The sequence below is a fragment of the Mesitornis unicolor genome, unplaced genomic scaffold (assembly GCF_000695765.1).
Source record: "Mesitornis unicolor isolate BGI_N332 unplaced genomic scaffold, ASM69576v1 scaffold28407, whole genome shotgun sequence".
Classification (NCBI taxonomy): Eukaryota; Metazoa; Chordata; class Aves; order Mesitornithiformes; family Mesitornithidae; genus Mesitornis; species Mesitornis unicolor.
Window position 1 is genome coordinate 35,316 of NW_010196231.1, and position 21,016 is coordinate 56,331.

General features: G+C 41.7%; 1 protein-coding gene across 1 annotated transcript in view; it reads right to left on the reverse strand.

Annotated features, from left to right (window-relative positions):
* Positions 1-21,016, reverse strand: part of MLLT1 (myeloid/lymphoid or mixed-lineage leukemia (trithorax homolog, Drosophila); translocated to, 1) — a gene marked incomplete at its 5' end in the record, with an annotated part of 25,345 nt that overhangs the window by 3,716 nt on the left and 613 nt on the right. The window contains 7 exons of the mRNA XM_010188409.1: positions 20-131; positions 930-1,017; positions 4,518-5,063; positions 6,759-6,884; positions 8,132-8,275; positions 16,592-16,674; positions 19,421-19,601. Of these exons, the coding sequence (XP_010186711.1) occupies positions 20-131; positions 930-1,017; positions 4,518-5,063; positions 6,759-6,884; positions 8,132-8,275; positions 16,592-16,674; positions 19,421-19,601 (1,280 nt within the window). The remainder of the gene's footprint in view (positions 1-19; positions 132-929; positions 1,018-4,517; positions 5,064-6,758; positions 6,885-8,131; positions 8,276-16,591; positions 16,675-19,420; positions 19,602-21,016) is intronic.

A 21,016-nucleotide genomic window follows, 5' to 3' on the forward strand; every position in this document is an offset into this window, starting at 1 on the left:
CTTCCCGATTTGTTACCACCTGGAATCCCGGCTGACGGGGTTTGCTTTGACTGTCGCCTCTTCTCCAGAGGAGCTGTCGTCATCGTCCGACTCCTCTGACTGCAGATCTTCCACCATGGAGCGCAGCGGACCTGCACCAGAGAGGAGAAAGCAATGCAACACTAGGACATGGAGGCAGAACTCCCTCCACGCTACCCGATCTGCTCTGGATTCGTTATCATTAAGATAATGAAGATTTCTCAATAAGATATCACGGGTATTTTCATTTTGCACGAAGATGCTCAGTCTCAAAACTAAAGCAGAGCTGACAAACTTTAAAACTATCGTAAAACTGCCCTAACTTCCCCCCCCTCAAATCCTCCCACTCTTCTGAAATGAAAACAAAAGGACACATTTTTCATGCATTTAGGGACTATTTTAAACGCCACTCAAGAGACAGAATTCGTAGCAAGACAGCATTTGCTAAGGTTAGAACATTTACTATTGCCACTGTATATCTCTTTGGATTATCAGTGGAGCCATCTGAAAAAGCAGCTACGTTATGCGCTGGCAAAGTGATGAATGTCACATTTATGATTTTTAATAAAGCCTATATGAGATTGGAGGAGAAATATTCTGGTGACACTATAGATCAAGCAGCAGCAAACACATTTATAAACTGAGGCAGAAACCAAAGTCAACAGGGAAAGAACCAAATCCAGAGAGATACCCTACTCATAAATTAACTGCCAAAACAAGAAAAATACTTGTTTGTGATCATGCTATGACATTATTGCTTCTTCTCGCTGAGGCGTCAGAGCTTCAACACATGGTTACATATGAGAAACCGTACTGCCTTATATATGGTGCTGGGAAAACAGAGCTAATCCTCAGGAGCCTTTCAGGTTATGCAAAGAAGATTTTAAATAATGTTATTTCTTGCCACACACCTTGACTGTGGTTCTGAGATGGCTCAAAATCCGAGTCAGAGCTGGAGTCGGAGCTGGAGCTGGAGTTGGAAGGGCTGGACTGGACAGACTTAACCCCCCATAAAAGGGAAAAAACAGAAAAAGAATCTTAACCTTTCTAATCTGGAAAATAGGGCAGAGCACACAGCACAGTGAGACAGAAGCATCTGAGCACTCTACATCATCATCCACCACCCAATGCAGTCCTTGGAACTGCAGAAAATATACAAAACGCAAGGTAAATAAAAACATTTATGAAAACTTTGATGCCCTACAGCTCAGTGCTGCTTGCGTCAAGAGCTCCCACCAACACCCTTCATGCCTCTGGTTTCAAATAGCCTCAAGTGATGAGAAACAGCATCGGAAAAACGTCCAAGTGAAAAAACTCCTTATTTTCCAATGTGAAAGACGACTGGCACACAGCCTGGCAGTTATCAGAGCCCTCTTAAAATGTGTGTTTAGTGTGACCCACCATTTCCTCTGAACACCTCCTACTGACCACCGAGCACGAAAGGATCCTAACTAGGTCCTAACAGCATCCAGAAACAAAGTTTCAGTGTCACGTATGTTCTTCAAGGTAAGACCCGGTGCTGTGCAGCAATCGCACGCTTTAGACCACAAGGCCACGAGGTGGCAGTGAAGGCTGAAGCAACCACTGACATCCCGAGCAGCAGCAGTGACTACTCCAGCAGTCTGAACAGGGTTGGGTTTTTTCATTACTTAGTAAGATCTAGTTTAAAGATTCTCAATGTAGTGTAATATTATCTTGCTTTTTAAAAATGTAATTCCCTGGAAATTCAGCATTTCCATTTCATTGCACCGTTCCTGTGAAGCCACCCATTACTTCCACTACCAAATCCTGATGCTAGAAAAACCACACATTGCCATTAATCAATCTTTATTACAGAACACGTTAATGCTATAAAAACATTGTAAATGGGTAGAAAGAGGCACATCAGCAGCTTTGGGCATTAATAAGTGAAAGCGGTGGCAGGACTTTCATCCCAATACCACACTTCCCTATAATTTATCACCCAAGTCTTGTTGAGAATTTCATTTATTCAACTGTAAGAAGGCGGGGGAAAAAAAAAATATCAAAAAAGGGTATTACAACCCTTGTAAATTATTCAGTAGCAAAGGACAATTTGTTAGCAATGGCAATATCTGATATATTGGCACACTGCAGCAGCCCTATTTGCTTAGAAAAATTGCAACATGAAACGAAAAAGCAGTATTTTCAAGATAAGGGAGCACAGCTCTTGTGTCTTACCCACAGATTCAATCCTATCATCCTTCATTCCTAATAATCTAGCAGGTGTTCCCTTGAAATTACTTAACAGGACATAAGAAGTTGGAAGTTGTACAGCCCCCATGTTTCCTTTTGGCATTAAACTCTCAGTAACTGCAGCCATTGAGGCCGTGTCCCGCTGGACACGCTCTGCGTGCTCCGGCTGCCGTCACCGTCCCCGTGATGTGACAAAAGCGCACACCGACAATGGCAAAAAGCACTCCTGCCCTCACATCCCAGCCTTGCGCTTTTGTCAGCGCTGGCGTTCAGGCAGCCAAGCATGAGGCCAGCTCCAGGAACTGGAGTTGGTGGGGGAAGTTCAAATAAAAAAAGGACAACTTTAAGCTGAAACAGGAGGAGAAACCCCTCCAGAAATCCCATTGCAAAGTCACACGAGCTCTCGTGCCAGCAGCACAAATGAGAGCAAGGCTGTTCCTTTCACCAGCAGCCCGCAAAGATGTCAACTCAAAGCAACTGCAGAGCTGCAGGCTCAGAGCGCATTGCACAATACGCTGGCTGCAGCAGCAAAGCTGATTTAAGAGTTTCCGGGCCCCGGTCCACCTCCAGCTGCTCATTCGCTTTAGTGATGTGGCTTACCACACAGATCCAAACAGCTGTACCAGTACAAACCATGGAGTTTGTAGCAGCGTTGGGAGCAAAAAACACCCCCCAGGGTGGAAAAGGAACTCTAAGAGTCCTCTCTGCCGGTGCCAATGCATTATGAATTACACTCTTGAGCTTCAAGTTCCACAGAAACCTAAGCTGATGGCCCTGGCAGCTGCCACAGCTCCCCCTCCATCACACTGAGCATCCCTGCCCGCCCGGGCTAGCGCCCAAACGCCTCTGTCAAGCATCCAACAGGCACAAGAGCCAGTGCAAGAGAGGACACAGCAGCGTACAGAAAGCTTGGTGGGGGCAGGACACGACGGCAGCGCAGGCTGGGCAAGCACAACCAGAGTTTGTGGTTTCTTGAACAGTCTGACCAACACCATCGGCTCATGGCCACGTAGTGAGTCCCCAGGGGATGGGGGACACCTAAGAAATAGTGAAGTACAAGTGCTCGACACTGAACAGAGCACAGCTCAGCACAGAAGAGGGCTGTGGATCTGGTACAGAAATTATGGGCTCACTACGCACCAGTGCAGTAAAGGTACAGGGCTAAAAGTGGAGAGGAGCTGCCTCTTTTTAATGCCCAAGCTACACATTTAATCAATCTGAAAACAAACAAACAAAAAAAATCAATCTTTGCAGATTAACCTGAATTAACACTTCCCCAATAAAGTCTTCTACTGGGAATCCTTTGCAAAAAAATCCTTGCTGAAATAAACACATCAGTACTTACTGTCTCAAGGTGCTGCTTAAGTCATAGTATGAGCTGTCCCTAGAAGATTTATTTGAGTAAAATAGGAACTAGGTCAGTAGGAAGCAGTTCAAAACCACAAGTGACATTATCCTGTGAATCCTATTAGAAGACATATGGCTTCTTTATAGCAAATACAAAATACACAAGTGAAAAGCAGCGAGAGTTTGGATTTAAATTGTCTTTCCCCTCCTCCTTTTTTTCGCCTTCTTTTAGAAAACTAATTTTAGAAGACAGCGGATGAGGAATGTTCTTAGTTGTAAAAAAGGGAAAAATATTTAGACAGCTTTTAAAAATAGAAGTACAACAACATAATTTGGTTTATGTTTTACAACACGACTCCTTTAGGTTTAGTGACATGTGGCTGTGTTTTAAGCTTTAGCCAATGGCACATTTCTTACATGCCATGACAGGAACAAGGTTTTTAATGTACATTTTAATACTCTTGTGGCGTTTTGTTTTGTTTTGCTGGTTTTTTGGGTTTGGTTTGGTCTTTTTTTTCCCCCAGAAATAAGACTGAAAATATTTCTTCCTCTTCTGAATTAAGATCACATTCAAAACCATTATCTTATCATAAGCAGGTAGAAAGTGTATCTCTCTCTCTGCTATACTCCAGCTCTATAAATGTCACTGCAAGGAATGAATGAAAGACCATAACCTTCAACTCTGACTTTTAGGTAACTCTGCCTGCAGATAAATCTAAATAGAACTGGGTATCTGAAAGAGCAGGCAAACCAGGTAGCAGTGAGGACTCCTACTGATAGGATTTTCAAAGAAGTGTTTTATTTGAGATACAACCCAGCCCAAGCATTTGCCAGTCTGGTTGTCTGTCTCGTCTGAGGGAATGTTTTTCAACACCATTTTCATGCAGGGATTTAAATGGCACGCTTAAGATTCTGGTAAAGGACAAATCCCTACTCACCTCTGACTTGAAAGAGGTTTCATCCTCTGAATTCGACTCCTCCATTTCCACAGGCTTTTTGATCTCCTTGGCCTCACTTTCTGATTTTACCTTTTCCACTTTGGCATTCATCTTCTCCTTGGTTTGTTTCTTCTCGGGATATGAGGAAGACGAAGTTCTGGGAGACGTCCCCAGGATATTCTTTACCCCTTTGGAGCTACTCTTTTTTTGCTTTTTGGCACTAGGCTTTGGTGACTCCACATTGGAGGGCCTTTTGCTGGAAGACTTTAACTCCGGCTGTGGCCCACCTTTTGGAGAAGTGTTCTCCAGTTTGGTCTCCTTCACGGCCAGTTTTGGTTCCTTGAAAGCAGCTTTTGGAGGTGCCTTCTCCTCCTTCGGCAGTTTGTTCTCAGTTGGTTTTCTGGAGGAGTCCTTCAAAGGCTTGCTCTGTTCTCTTTCAATGTCTTTGGAGGAGTTTTTACTCTCAGAGTCTTTTCTTGGCCTCTCTCTGTGCTCCTTGGTTACTTTGTGTGGCTTAGACGCCTTGCTACTTTCCTTGTTTGCATCCTAAAATTCAGAAACAGAAGCATGTAAGCTAGACAAGAAATTGAAGCTCTGCACAGAATTATAAAACATTCTCATAAATCACACTGAAGCATGTGCTTCATGTGGACATCCACCCACAGGTGCCTGATGTACTTACCTACCTCTGAGGTAGACACCTAAATTTCCCTGAAGCTGATGGACAGACATCAACAGTAGACACTTAAACATCTACATTAGGACAGGATGAAACACTTCACAAATGCCTGCTCCTTTCCACGGTCTATTAAAGGAGGTCTATAAACATCTGTAGAGGTTTAGTTCAGATTTAACCTGCAGGGTTAACATCTGAAGCCAGATAAGAAGAAACTTGCTCTGGTTATACTTCATACCACATTTTAGGGGAAAAAATACAGCAACTAAAGAGATATTTTTTTTTAAGATTAAATCACAACCATGGCAAATGCCAGTTATGTTTGAAGCCTAGCCTCCAACTCACCACATCAACCACACTGCAACTTGACAAAAATACCGAATGGCCCCACAACCATAAGAGCTAAGATCTCCAACACGTGCAGGCTCTTTAGTAAGGGTTTTAAGTCACCCATCATTAGGACCCTGCCCATCCTAAGAGTCACGTATGCAGGAAGGTAAATGCCTACTTTCCTTTGTGAATTATATGTGAACTCAAAACCCTTAGGAAGTGGGTTTTGTGGGGACACACTGGAGCATGAAGTGGACATGTTGAGATGCAAACACACGTGCACCTCTGAGGGCAACCCAGAGGAAGAGCAGCAGGAGACCATGGTCCCTTTTGCTACTGGCAATTTCCCCCAGAGCCTGGGTCAGAGCCCTTTATTTCTCTTGTCTTCTGTTTTCTAATGCTTAATTCCTGATCAAAATGAAAACACAGATAACTCATCTTTGTTTCATAACATCAACATCAGAAAGCACGACTGAAGTGCCAGAAGCATTTAGAGCCCTGAAGAAAACAGCTATCAGAATTTAATTATAAAGTGAACTATAAAATGAACTGCTGTTAATATTTGTGTGTTCAGGCTGATAAAATGCATGTAATTGGCTTCAAAACACATTGCTTGTGGATTTTTTCTCCTGTGGAGAATTATACAGGACTAGCTTCATTGTGTAAGTGAAAAAAGGAAAAGTTAAGGTTCATCTGAAGTCTCCACAACTAGATACTGCTGGATGCAAACATCAAATCTTGAAATCATGAGTTTGACCAAATGCAGCATATTTTATGTTCTTTACACCACTACTGTAAGCACTCAGTAACAGAGGAGGTGCCGACTCTCTACTTGGCCTCGCTGCTAAGAGATGCAAGGACTCAGGAGGACCACTTTACATGAGAGTGAAAGACCCCTGTAATTCATCCTCAGCATCAAGGATATAAGTCAGAAGAGAGAGGGCTTCGTTCAGCTTTATCACTATAGCAGTTCAGGAGGAAGATGTGGTTCACCAAAATCTCCCAGTCTTGGGCATTTAATTTTCTTTCTAAAATTTTCCCTGGAGAGAAGCTTAGCAAATCATAAAGAGCCTCCTCAATTATGATTGGTTCCAGACCATTAGGTAGTGAACTGTAGAGTACAAGGAAGAAGGTTTCCAAATTAGGGGGAGTCAGAAACAGCAGCTAAACAAGCTCTTAGCAAGTCCTGAAAGACTTCGTCACCTCAGGACGACACAAAAACACGCATCACTGACCTTCGATCCATGGGATGGTTTGGTCTTCTTGGGATCAGAGAAGGCAGAGAGCGGTATTGTGGGCAACATTGGATAATCAGGACTTGGCCTTGAAACAGTCTCTGCTCCTTCTGGCATTACCATCACCTAGTAATAAAGAGTAATGAAAAATTATGTACGAGTAAAGTCGCATGGACTATTAACACATGATTATGTTAAGTCACTTGCTCAATTAACACCCTATTCTTCATCTTCTGAATGTTTTTTTCCCCAGCTTAAAGGCCATAAAAAGATATTGTCTAGGTCATGCTCAGTTTCAAGGCAACTCCTCGAATATAGAACATTAAAACAACAACAACAAAAAAAAAAGAAAGGCAACATGCAATATCAAGTATCTTTCCCAAAGGGAACGCCAATATTCTGAGCACAAGCAAGCAATAAAGCTCTGGACAAGAACTGTGTGTTCTGCTGCAAATGCTCTTATCCTGCAAACAGGCAGCAAGGTAAATCTGGAGGGAATGAGCAAGACTTCAGCAATTTAAGAGAAGCTGAATTCACTCGTTCAGGGGGAAAAAAATGAAAGAAAGACAAAAGCAGCCTTTGGGTCTCTCCTTTGAAAAGATTTTATCACCAAGCCCTAAGCTCCATGAAACACCTTCCTCCTTACCTCCCCTGTATTCTGTCACAATAAGCCTGTCGAACATTTCCACTAGAGGAACAGCATCAAAAGTGATTCACAGATGAAACACCTCAATACATGAGGAATACAATAATATACTATGAGATTCCTAGAAAGCAAAGGATGTTCTAGCTATCCCACAGCTGAAAAACACCTTCGTCTTTGTGCTCAGTACAGAAAAAGCACACACCCATTTTCCCTCCCACACTCATTTTCCTTAATTTTTCAATATCTAAGCCACAGGAAGCTGACCTCTCATTTAGAGGACATTTACTGACCAGGAAGCACTAAGTATTAAGCTTTCCTCTGGCAAAAATGAGTAAGGAATAGACTGGAAGCCTCTCCCCTTTTCTGGAGCTTTTCTCTACTGATACAGCTTATGCCACCAGGAAGGTACCAGATAACTGTAACTGCCTGATGGACAGCGTGCAGCATCCACAGAGGATCTCCATTTCCAGAGGGGTTTTAGCGCTTCAATATTAATGGTCCCACTTAAATTGAAAATGAAGCAACATCAATCACACCAGCAATGGTTTAGTTCTGCTTCAAGTGCTGCAGTTGTACAACTGGGAGTGAAAACTGGCTAGGTGAACCTGTAGATGAAGGTAGAAAACTGTATTGCTGGGCTGCAGCTAAAAACAAACCTCAGAGCAAAAGGAGATCACCACACATTTTAGCAGAACCTCTGCACATCTCCAGTCCCTTTGGCACTTACCCCTCCAGCCCTAATGAGTTTGCGTCTGAACTCCTTGGTGGGGTTGTTGAAAGTCAGCTTCTCACAGCGAAGGTGGTTCACGGGTGGATTTCCCTCCAAATTCAAGAACAGGTCGTATGTGAAACAAACCTTTTTTGGCTCCTCCTAAAAACAAGAAAGGCTTTGGGAAAACAGCAGAAATCTGGCAAGCACACCAAGTCAGAGGATTCAAACAGTCTCTCCTGGAAATCCCAAATAAACCGCTGAGTAAGTGTGGCATTTATTGACTTTTTCACCATGAAATCAGAGAGCTAGAAATGAAACTATCGGAGCTTGAATTTAACGTGTCGTTCATCATTTTCACTGCAAAAGCAACGCATGGACAAGGACACGGACTGACAACCGTCTGTTTAAATCCATTCAAGTCTTCCTAGGGAAGCAGATTCACCAGCTTTATCCACTGCTCTGCTGTCTCTGAAATTCAGATCCTATCGCCTTTGGGAAGCGACTGAACTATAAGTATCAATATTAAGAAAAGCATAATCCTTCATTTAGAGAAGGAACAACTTCTGAACTTGTAGGATCTCTGTGGGTACTGAGAAAAGATTAAACACAATGGTAAAAGGACGACTTGTTTTGGAAAATCCTTTTCAAAATGCATATTGCAGGGGTTGAATGGGAAAATATCCCAGGCTTTTGAACTTTCCAAGGGCACTTTCACTTGAGAAATCCGGAGTTTGTATGCATGTTGGGGATCATCTGCGCCTCACTGGTTTTGTTCCACCTGCTCCAGAGGCACAGTGAACACTCTGCATTTGCAGTGCAGAATGGAAGAAAGCTCTTCCTTCTTTTCTCTCAGAATTGCAAACACTGCACACTACTCGTGTATTACACAGATCAATATGACTTTTTGTGGTATTACCTTGCAATCTGCATTTCAAGATGAAAACTCAAAAACATGGCAAAAGAGACTCTCTCGCAAACCACCCAGAGCTTGCAGTACATTCAGAATTTACATGAATGCATCCCACATGCCTCATTCAACGCGCAACATCAAGCAGCTGCACAGCAGTCTTTTCCACAATTCCTACCCAGCAGCTTGATTTCCTGGTGTAGCTGCATTGTTGTATGGGAACAGACGCCGCAGGCCTCCAGCCCAGGCCATTAGACTTGCTGAAAATAGGTTGAAGCGTCGAACGGCTGCAGACCACACTGGTTCCTGCTGTTTGCTTGGTGGATGCTGACGTGGCTGAAGAAGCCATTTCTTGTCCAAACTATACCTCTAATAGTAACAAGTGCGCTAACCACACCTTGTGTACATCAAAATCAGCACTCTAAGCCCACCTGGGAGTCAAGATCTTGGGTCCTAACTCCCCTAAGGGGGAAGGCAGACATCTACGCAGACACATACAAAATAATTGTCTCCCATTAAGCAGCAAGACCACGCTACAATGTGAGGGACTTCAGAACCTCTCTGGGAAAAGTTCTGAAGGATCCATGCACACTCGAAAGGGTTCAATGTCTACTCAAACAGATGAGCAGGAAGAAGAAAAAGACTTAGAAAATACACTACATTGTCATTTTCCTCTTCTGCTACAACCATTCTCATTAACTGAATCATTAGCGAACTCTGCATGCGCGTGCTTACGCTGGAGTTAAAACAGCGGCTGTAAAGGGTCCCTCAAAGTCTAATAAACTTAAATGAAGGATGAACAGAAACCCAAATGTGGCCTAAGAATTCCAAAATGCTTTTCCTAGTTAATAACATAGGATAAATTGATCTTGGATATATTAGCAAAAGCAGGTTTTACTCAGAAGCTGTTATTAAAGCCCTCACATTATCAGAGCTTTGCTTTGTCATTTGCTTGTTTGCTTTCAGAGCAGGAAAGAGACAGAAGATTCATTTCCATTTTATTTTAGCTATCCCATTTTTTATACAGACTCAAAAAAAAGCATCGGAGAATCTTCCAAATATTTACTGTACCTCTGTGGACAAGCTTCCACTTTCTGTAAAATTAAGACAGTTTTTCAATGTGATTTTTCTCCAACTCATATCATGACCACCCTGGGAACCGCGTCCCAGCCAAGTACCATGATCATTAAAATCTCCTTTGTATTGTCTCAGGCCATCAGAAGCCCCCCACCCAAGTGAACTGTTAAGATTACAGCACTCCTAAAAGAATGAGTACAAAAGTCTCAAAGCAAAAAGCTGCAAATAAACATTCCTTCCTTTACTGCCTTCACTGACAGCTAATGATTACAGCTCCAGACACTCCAGAGCTTAACCCATCCGGTCCTCCCTAAAAGATTCTTCCCTCCAAACAACCAAAAAAAAAAAGAAAACCAAGGAAAACCTCTCTCAATTGCTCCTCTAACTTTAAATGGAAAGCCACACTGAATCCGCAGCGCCACACTTCAAACGTCTTCCTAAATAACATCTTGAGATCTACACACCCTGCTGCTCCGAGGTGCAATAAAGGTGCAATAAGTCTGCACCCTATGAACCAGGCAGTCTGTTTTCATCCTGCAACACCACCCCACCTACTCCTGCTTGAGTAGCAGCTATACGTGCAGGACAAACTTTAGTCTTAGATGATTCCACCTTCTGATACTCAACCCTCGATGTCCACAAGTAAAACCAAAAAGAGGAGAGCCTTTCTTTTTGTGGATATTTGTTGCTCTCCAAGATCATAAGCTTTTCTGAAGGGGTTTCCTTCCAAGAAAGGCTTTAGAAAGGATGGATCATATCCATTTCTAACTGGGGGATATTGCAGTTATTCAGATGAAAATTCAGTGGTCAATTTGGACATGAAATGGTTACGCTGGTACAGGATCTCTGAGCAATCCATCTTAGAACCTGGGTTTATATCTGCCCCTTAAATCTCGCCATGCCAGAGAAGTAAACTGGAAGTGCGTACCACAAAGCTGGGACAAGCTTTTATTTGCAGCCGCTGTAAATTTCCCTCCATCCACTGCCTCCGCCTACTCCACCTCCAATCTCCAAAGCCGAGCACATTATGCTTTATTTTTACTGTTTCCAGTTTCCTGTCTGCCACCACACTGTTAACACTGGAGTTGCTTTATTTTCCTTCTGAGCTCTGAAGGAATGGGTTAAAGTTCTCTTGGCACTTTTCAGAAGAGGAGGAATTTTTCAAAGTCTTTTGTTAAAATTTCCTTGTCCTGTTTTTAAGGCAGGGTGTGCCCTTTGCCACTTATACACAAATCAAAAGGATCTCACTGGTAGCGTGCGCATAAAGCTCATAAATCACTTTTAGAAAGCCATAAAACAAAATTATCTACAAAAATCTAGCACACCAAGGAAGCAGGCTCATGGTTATTCAATAACTGTAACACTCAACACTACTTCCCTTTTGCCATAGATCCAGCCTGACAGTCATTTATCCATAACCGGTTCATAAAGCCTGTATAAATGAAACCCCCTTTTCCAGGCTGGTACAACCCGTCTGACAGGTCTTCCACAGGACATTTTAAAGTGAATAGGCCAATACTCAGTTTTTACAACAAGTAGTCTTAGGTTGCACTCTGCTAACAAGTCCATGAAACACCCTTATCTTTTTTGAAACCCTACAGGGTTAAGTAAAATAACAGAGAACTCACCACCAATTAAAGCCTATTATTTGAAAATTAAGAAAATATACTCATTGCTCCAAGAAAAGCATTTAATAATCTATTAGCTCTTACAAATATAGGCTATAACGTTGGCATGGCCAGTAAAGCCATTACATTTGACAAGGCTTCCTTGCCAGGCACTGCAATACTCAGCGTATGCAGAACCCTATCAATGTGCCATGCTGAATGGCTACTGAACCATGCATAGCCCAGGCGTTTTGGCCAGGAAAACAGTTCTGCTCAGGTAGAAGAATGGGTAAACTGATAATATGTATTAGTTTATGACAGAAAAAGGCGAAAAAAGATCCCCCGCTCAGTAGCGGCACAAAAGAAAGCGCTGTGTGTTTGGTAAGGCAATACAGAATAGACCTAAAAATGTGAGCAACAAATGCTTACACTTAAAGGCTAGACAAAACAACAAGTTTTACTCCTCCTTCCCCAACTTTCAGCAACACTGAATAAATACTAACAGGCTAAACCTACTCCTCCTTTCCTGAAACCTGTGCAGACCCTGCCCCAACAACACAGCAATTCGTTAAGTAAAATCCAATGCCTCGAGCACACACAAGCTCTTCAGCAGCCTTCCTTGGGCGTATGCCACAAGGCAACACCTTGCTTACATTTTTTCCCTTCTCTGATATTTTTTATGTATTTTATACACCTGCAAATATTGCAGAAGGAGGAAAACAGGCATGTTTTTATTTTGAACCTAACCGGAAAAAAATCAAACTGATTTCTCTGCTTTCTTTGCTTATCTCCCTTCTACTGATTAAAAAAAGCCTGAGTTCCCTGTATCCATTATGTAAATACTGGAAGCCTTTTATCTCCAGCACTGCAATTGGAAAGTAGCATCTTTAAAGAGACTTTAATACAACATCTTATCCGTGTTGCATTAATATCACCTGCCTCATATCGAAATAACATGAAAGTATCCTAGACCTTTAGCTTTTGTTGGGCGAGGTTGATCTAATTTGATTAGGATGCAAAAAAATGTAACAGGGGATGAATACCAAAGCCGTACCTGTATTACAACCTCCAGATTACAACGTATGCCACTACCAGAGATTTATTTGGAGACAACAATGAGGCCATGAAAAAAGCCTCGAGACTGTTGAAAATGAGTGGGGGAGAGCAGCAGAAAAAACAGCAACGCTTTTACTGTACCCAGTTCGTATTGATTGAAGCACCAGAAGCCACTAACAGCAGCCCTCGTTACAGGAAGGAGCACAAAGGATTTAAAAACAACAATAACACACTAACATTTGTAGTCCAACAATCCCCAATGATACATTATCATCAGTCAACTGTGCTTTCCAAAGCTTTATCACTCACCCTGCCGAGACCCTGCCATTTGCTTTCTGGGTTCAGTTATGGAGCAAAGGCTCCAGCAGGGCACCAATACCAAATGAACCTGTGGGTCCTGTGGCTTTCTAGAAAGCTCAGCTACACAAACTGTCCAGCAACGTTCAAAATAGATATTCTGTAATTCAAATGACATGGCCACGAAAGCACCTACTTAATGAGGAACCGATTTACAGCGCAGGAAGGACGCGCACACGCCAACAAAGCATAGCTGTGTCCATAGAGGATAGGAACACGCTCTTGCACCTTTTAAAATCCTCTGCTGCTTCCCTGTCTCACTGAAAGGCACCGAAAGCTTCAGAGGGGCCGTGAGTGCTGCCTCTCCTGCTCCAAACAGACAACGATAACAAGAAGTACTCCAATATAGAGCTAATGGGCAGTTTTATGCAAAGTCGCCTAAAAAAATAATCCCTGACGAAGTTCATTAAAACCATTCTTAAGCCGTTCTTAGTAAAGTTGCTCCTTAGCAGTGAACAGGCCCACATTTCTTCAGCCACAGCAAAGAGTACCCTGGCTCCAACAACCACTATTTATCATCTCAGTAACAAATTAGAACAGGGAAAGAAAACGGCTAAGAAAGGAGGCTTAAAATGTGGAAAAAAAATAAATTCAGCCAACCATGGCAAAGATCAACTTCCACAGATGAGTTCACTCTCTTTAAATCCTTCTTCTTCTCACCTTTACAAAGCTAAACATGCATCGTTAAACAAATCCCAAAGCCTTTGCAACTCCTGTTTCAACCAAGGGGACACAGATCAACAAAAACGTGCTAGAATGCAGGGAGCATATGGCCAGAAAGTGCCACCCGGCTCCTCCTGCCCACCACCTACAGAACGGCCTTTCCTACCCAATCCCAAAATCAATCCATAACATCCACTTGAAAAGAGTTATTCAAGGATGAGTCCCAAATGCTTTTATCAATTCAGGGAAATTCAGGACAATATACGCTCTGCACACAACAGCTGATCCCCACCAGTGTCAACAGGTTTACAGAGATCAGAGTGAACATATGGTCTCAGAGTAGTAAAGACTTATTTATTTGGTGCTTTAATGTCACATTCTTCAATCAGGAGAAAATAGGCTGTATGCTAAGCCTTTGCCATTCCTCCTCTTTCCCAAGCTTTTTAGTTTCTATTATATCCCAGTCTTTGCTTATCTTTTGTCTCTGCATTTCCTTCAACTCCTCTTCCTGAAAATAATCGTAGCTCTTAATATTTCGAGATGGCATTATCAGCAGGCAATAGCGGTCAGGGGAGCCAAATTCTTCACATCATCAGGCAGCTCCTAAGCTTCCAGCAATCATCAGTACCATGCTTAACTTTCAAATGTGCAGAAAATGTAACATTTGCTGACACAAGGAGAGAAAAACCACTTTGAAGCAATATAAGCAAATTTCAAACAACTTCAGTACAGCTCACATATTTCAATCTCATGGCTGGACCTGGGAACAGGAATGTTCAAATGATGTGCTGGAAGTTACCACATTTTCCCTCAATCACAGCTTGCTCCAATTTAATAATGGGAGGTGCCATCTCAAACTGCTTAATTAGTCAATTCATCAATCAGCTTAAAAGCAGAAGAGAAACTCTCCATGATGCAGGCATCTAAAAAACAGCGCAAAGGTGAGTATTTTGAAGATGTGTAGTTTTGAAAACAAGTCTGCAAATAAACCTGTTCTCCTGTTTATATTTCATGCTTCTCAGGACCCAAATGCCCAAACCAGACCACCTTCTCCTAAATTAATGGCTCCTTCCATTGTTTCTACCAAGAACAGAGACCACCTATTTCCCTTATTTATAAAAGCCATCCTAGCCCGAATGCTACAAAGAACAACTACGCAGTCACGTGTTTATAAAACAATGCAAAGTGATGACCCTGGTGGGTGTGACACCAAGTTACAGTCAGAGAAGCTGCCGGTTCCATATTCTGTGAGGAGCATACAAATACAGGGGGTGGAAAGGAAAAAAAGCCCGTGAATGCAGACGACAGTCACTGCAAACAAGTGCACCTACAAAATAATACAGGGAAAGTGGAAATAAGAAAGAAGGATCCGAGTTGTGAAAGACAAAACCATCAGAGACCTTCAGGGAAAAGGGAAGTGTGAGAAAAGACCTGGTAAAGAAAGGAGGGAAAAAATAAAAGGTAAGAGTCAAAACAAAACAGAAACATCAGACAAACAAAACAAACCCATCACAGTCATTGAGATTCCCCTTACAAGAAATCAGTGTGAAGTTGACATTTTTGGTCAAGAATGTAAAGGTCGATTCTGAATTAAGCCAACGTACAGTGCAGATGAAGAGTTTCCCGATTTCCATCCAAAACCTCAGAAAAGCCACCCGAAGTCAAACTACTTTTAAGCTTTTGAGGTTTTTTTCTGCATTCAAGTGGTAGTTACTAGCGTTTGCCAAAAAAGCTGCTTCCATCCACAACTTTCAGCCCCTACCCTCCAACGGGCATTTCTTTTCACATCCTTTCGGCTTACCCCACCCACCCAAAAGAAAGTTGTGGGCAAAACGGGCCCAGGTTTAGAAGAAAACTCTTATGGTGGTTCAGTTTCATTATTTCCCTCATTACTTCGGCTCATAAAGTGAAGAGCAATGCAGTGGGCCAAAAAACCAAACTAAAATGTTATTTGCAAATGACATTGCCAGGAGATTATACTGGCCTAATAACTTAATTGTCAAAATTTTAATTTATCTAGGTTCCCTCTTAGAGATAATGAGCAGAACAGTACTTTTTTAAAGTAGTAATCAAACCCAGAAAGATTCAGCATTCACCTTAACAAAGCAATTTAACAGAAACTGACTTAATGTGAATGCAAGTGCCCAAATCTCTATTTTCACAACCTCCTTCAAGTCATGCAGCATGTGACCTCTGTGGCAAGACTTAAAGCAAACGATAAATCCCACATTTTAACTTTCATATACTTGTTGGCAATGCATCTTAAGACTTAAAATATTTCGTGTTTTCTTTTTGGAAGAGTACTGAATCAGAGTGACAACATTTTTAACACAGCTGTCAATACCTCTCCAATATATGCAAATGTTTGTGTTGGCCGATACAATTTTTATACCTGTACATTTCATAAGACTGCAAATTAAAAAAATTATTTTTAATATATTGCCCGTGAACATAGTATTTACAAATGTCTATAAAAATCTGTGGTTTATGTTTATTCTCTTCCCTATTTGCATAAAATAGTTTAAACTGCTTTAATATTACGAAGGTTGTTACAAGTGGTACAACCTCTGCTCAGAACCTCTAGGACCACCACACTGTCCTGATGTTACCTTTCTATAGAACTCCGTTTCTGCCAAAGGCTTTCCTTTGAAGTCTGGCAGGAGCTTCCAACTCCCAGTTAAATTCTATTTATTAGACTAATAAAAAACACACACATAAAACAGTCACATAATTTAGAGTCTTTCTGTCAGGCAGTTTCAGCCTCTGGCACAGCTCAAAACAATTAGAAGACCAGAAATCAGATTCTACCTTATTTTTGAAGTGCACTTCAATGGGCATAATGAAGCCTGCATAGCCAGACTCCTCCACTTTGTAAGGGGGCTCCTTGCACACTGTAAAGAGAACAGATAAATGTTAACTTGAATATAACACAACTTTATCTGAGGCAAATAGGAGCTGCAAGATGAGAAATGGGCCTCCGATAATTCAGGTCATATTTAAAACACTGACCTTTATGGAAAAAAAAAACAAACAACCAAAAACACAAATTAAGATGGTGGTCATAGGCTTAGTTAAGAACATGAAAAATCTGTTCTTAGCTCCTCCCAAGGAAAGGAAACATAAAACACTCACACCAGACTTTTGAGAGATTCTTCCCCCCCTTTTGCAGTGAGATACAATTATATTTCTGTGCTGTTCCACAACAGTGCAAACTGCCAGTTAAAGCTCTCTTCCAAAAAACGGCAAAGACCCAAAAGGTGGGAATTTGAACAGTATGGAGAGCTAAAATTTACCGTGATATGTGCCCATATTTATCAACCAACACCACCACACGAGCAGATTTTTTTCTCCTTGAAATGCTCTCCTGCAATGCTCAACCTCCATCATTACGTAACAGCCGTACTCCAAACTGCTTCACCCAAACCTCGTACAAACCTGACGGGCAGGTAAGCTCTGCTCTTTATTTCACATACAAGGAAACGGAGGAAGGTTGAACAGTTTGCTGCTAAGGTCACAGCGCTGCTCACTGCGGAAACGTCGATTACAAAAGTTAAGCGCTTCTAAGAAATTAATTTACATGCTACCTGCCTTAGTTTCCCCTGTCCCGCTACCTGTTGTATCTTCATGCTGCTGAATCCTTCCTGTCATCTACCACTGCATTTCAGTCCAGCGACAGCCCACTTTAAGGACTCCAGGATCATTTATTTGGCCATGACATTGCTAAACATTACAGCTGCCAGAAGAAACATGAAACCAGCACAGACATTCTCCTGCTCAGAAACCGGATGCACTTGCATATAATTTATGCACCACAATAGATGTAAGTAAAGTCAATTAAGTAATTAGAATAATTCAATGCAAGTCTTTTACTTTCTCTAAAGAATCCCAAGTAATTAATATGATTAGGAAACTGTATCTCAAAGCTAAAAAGCACACAAATTCTTTTCCTTTAACATAGACATATTATCCCCAGCTCTAAACATTTCTACCATCGTTAAGGTGCTAGAAAGCAGTACTGAAAACTCAGCAATGAAAAAACACCATGTCTAAAAATAAACAAAATCTCTAGACTTGCTTTAACTAGAATTTCATATAAAAGCTCAATAATGTAGGGCAAAAAAACTAAGACCAAAGAGCAGCCCCAATACGGCCGCAGGAATCTTAACACCATCGGCCAAGCAGCCTTTGTTCCTTTGCTGCTCTATTCTAACAGATTAAAATTACTACACAAGCAACCTGCTAGCAGCACAAGCCGACCTTCACCAGTAAATTTTGCTCCAAGTAAGAGCAAACCATCTGAAGAAACCCTTCAAACAAACCTAGAAATAGCATGCATGTGCCACACCATTTACACACAACCCAGACACACTTTGGTCAACAGCTGGCATTATGATCAAGCTTCAGAAAGTGTGCAAAAACCATACAGATCGGGGATAAAATCTGTCTCTTTAAAGGTAGATGATACAACTGACTGAGCAAAGACCAAGTACTATCCCTACACAGTTGTTTGTAATAAAGTAATTACACCAGGTGACAAGAATTGTAGCACAGCAGATTGTAACTTTTATTCTATAAATTAGCTTTCAGATCAGTATTGCACTTGCTTATAATACATCAGTTTTACTACATCAATTTGAAAGAGATATTAATATACAGCCTAGATTCACATCCTTCTGATTCAAACACCTTTGAGTTACTTTCCACTGTGAACTCTCACAAATAACCAGTGTAGGAGGTAGACCCAAGACATCCTGTATGACCTGCCATCTTCCAAAGAAACATTTCAAAGAATGCACATTATCAAGTAATTTACAGCAATACTGAGGCAGCCAGCATTCCCTGTAACACTACATAACAGTAACACTGCAGATGCAGTTACACAATCTTAAGCAGATTTAAGTCTGCGCTGCTGCCGGAAAGGGCAAATAATCCTGCTCCTCCACCTCAACCATGCGTTCCTGCCACCACACACCAAGAATAAGGTTCACGTTGCTGCACAGTCAGAAAGAACAAAGAACAGATCCAGCAGAAAATAACACCACAATCTGTGTACTCTCCCCAACCTTGCTGACTGCACAGCGCTTGCACGCGTACGTGCAGGTGGAAGGTACAGCCAGGAGCGGACACCACCACCCCTTTGGCATCACTGATTTCTGCTGTGTTTAATGCTGCCCGAATTGGCATCTGAGACTAGAAACTGCAAGAATTCTCATGGCTACTTAATGACCAACACAGAATTCTACATCAGTACATATACAAGCCAAGTGTTTAAGCATCTCTCACCAATCACAGCTTGCGTTGGTGAATATTAACAAATCAAACTCATCTTTCCCATTTTGTAACATGAATTATCTTCTGCTGTCACTAAGTGTCTTGAGAACTTGCAATGTCCTAATGCTTAAATAAGAGGAGAAAGCATCTCACCCCCAGCCCTTTCATCAGAAGAAAGGTCCCATTCTCCCTGACCTTCCTCAAACAAAGACGGTAAAGGTTAAAGCTGAAGCGCACGCAATGTACATTTTGCTTCTCTTTAAGGAGATATTTCACAGAAAAGTGACAGTCCAAGACAACCTTGACCTGCACAATGCTCTTTCATACAGAGAAGATCTAATAACGTATCTGCAAAAATCCACTCACCTCGCTTGGGTTTTGGGAAGCTCTCATGTAGCCGAAAGACCACCCTTTCCACGAAGTGCTGGATGTCACACTGCTCCGGGCCACGGACAAACACCATCCAGTCATGGGTGAACCCTTCGGTGGTGGGCTTCTTCCGCAGTTGGGCTCGGTGCCCCAGCTCCAATTTGACTTGAACCGTGCACTGTTTTAGGACAGAGGTGAGACCATAAGCAAATTGAAACAGCTTACATGTTCTGCATAATGCTGACCCCCATAGACAGAAGACACTAAATCACCGCAGGGGAGGAGTACAACAGCCTCCACAGAGAGATTACTCTCGTTCTGAAAACTACAGTGTTGTCTACAGAAAAGGTATGATAAAAATAGCACCATTTCCCACCTATTTTCTTCCTAATATTAGCAGTGCAGAGAAAGCAGCTTTAGAAGAGGGATACGTTTATCTGCCTCACTTATCAACTAAATTGTCAGCAAAGTCCTAATTGCAGAGTTTTTATTTCTAGAAAGTGTCGAAGACAGAACTTGATGTTCACAGCTGACAGAATTCACAGCACTGACAGAAAACTCATCTTAAAACAGGAAAAACTGGATCATGAATTGGTGGTTTATTATATTCTCTGGAATATGTAATCCGTTAGAATACAGCTATGATGCTCCTTGCATTCTTTTAAATGCATTTTATGAACACACTTTCAAAGACTCAGTCAAACATACAGCGTGCCTGCACCAATATCCAGTACTAAAATGACCTAATTCTGATTTGCACTCCCAGATCTGACTCTAATCGCAGTATAACAGAGAAGGTGTATTCAATGGCTTGCTCAAAGCACAAAAATCCCATTAAACGCCTTAAAAACAGATTAAATTAATTGTGAAGATCCACTTATTATTGCAGACTTCACAGTCAGAAGAAAGCAAATAATTAAAACGGATGTAACAGAGGAAAGGCAAACATGATTCGGACATGAGTTAAAGCAAGCAAATCTTAGGGCAAGATTCGTAGAGATGGGGAATAACATCCAAGATATCCGACTGCTTACGAGTTTTGCACATACACGTCAGATAAACTAGACCAGTAGTGATCTCAAACTAAACAAAATTCAATTTCAGCAACTAGAAGCTTGTAAAAATGGAGCAGTTTTTAGTCCTTTCCTCACCAAAGATGTGAAAATCAGCATCTTGTTCTTTCTGGCATTTCTCAGTTACCACTGAGAGAGACAAAATTCTCTGTCAATACTTATCACAGACGGACACAGACTTAAACTGTGTGTTGTGAGACAATGAACATGAGTGGGCTTCCCGAGATCCAGACAAATATTTAGGAAAAGTATTATCTTCATTTTCCCACTGAGGAACTGCAAAAAGGAGTGCAACCACAATTAATGCCCAAAAATATTTTGCATATCCACCTGACATTTTATCAGGATGCTATTTTCAGAGCACAGTTAATACTTTCTGGGAAAGCGTTAAGTCACTCAATCTCAGTATTCTTTTCTTTGTAAAAAGATCACACAGGAGGTCTACAGACTACCAGGCATCAAAGCTCGACCTCCCAAATTGCAATCCAGTTCTAATTTCCACTATAAGCTGTAACACACT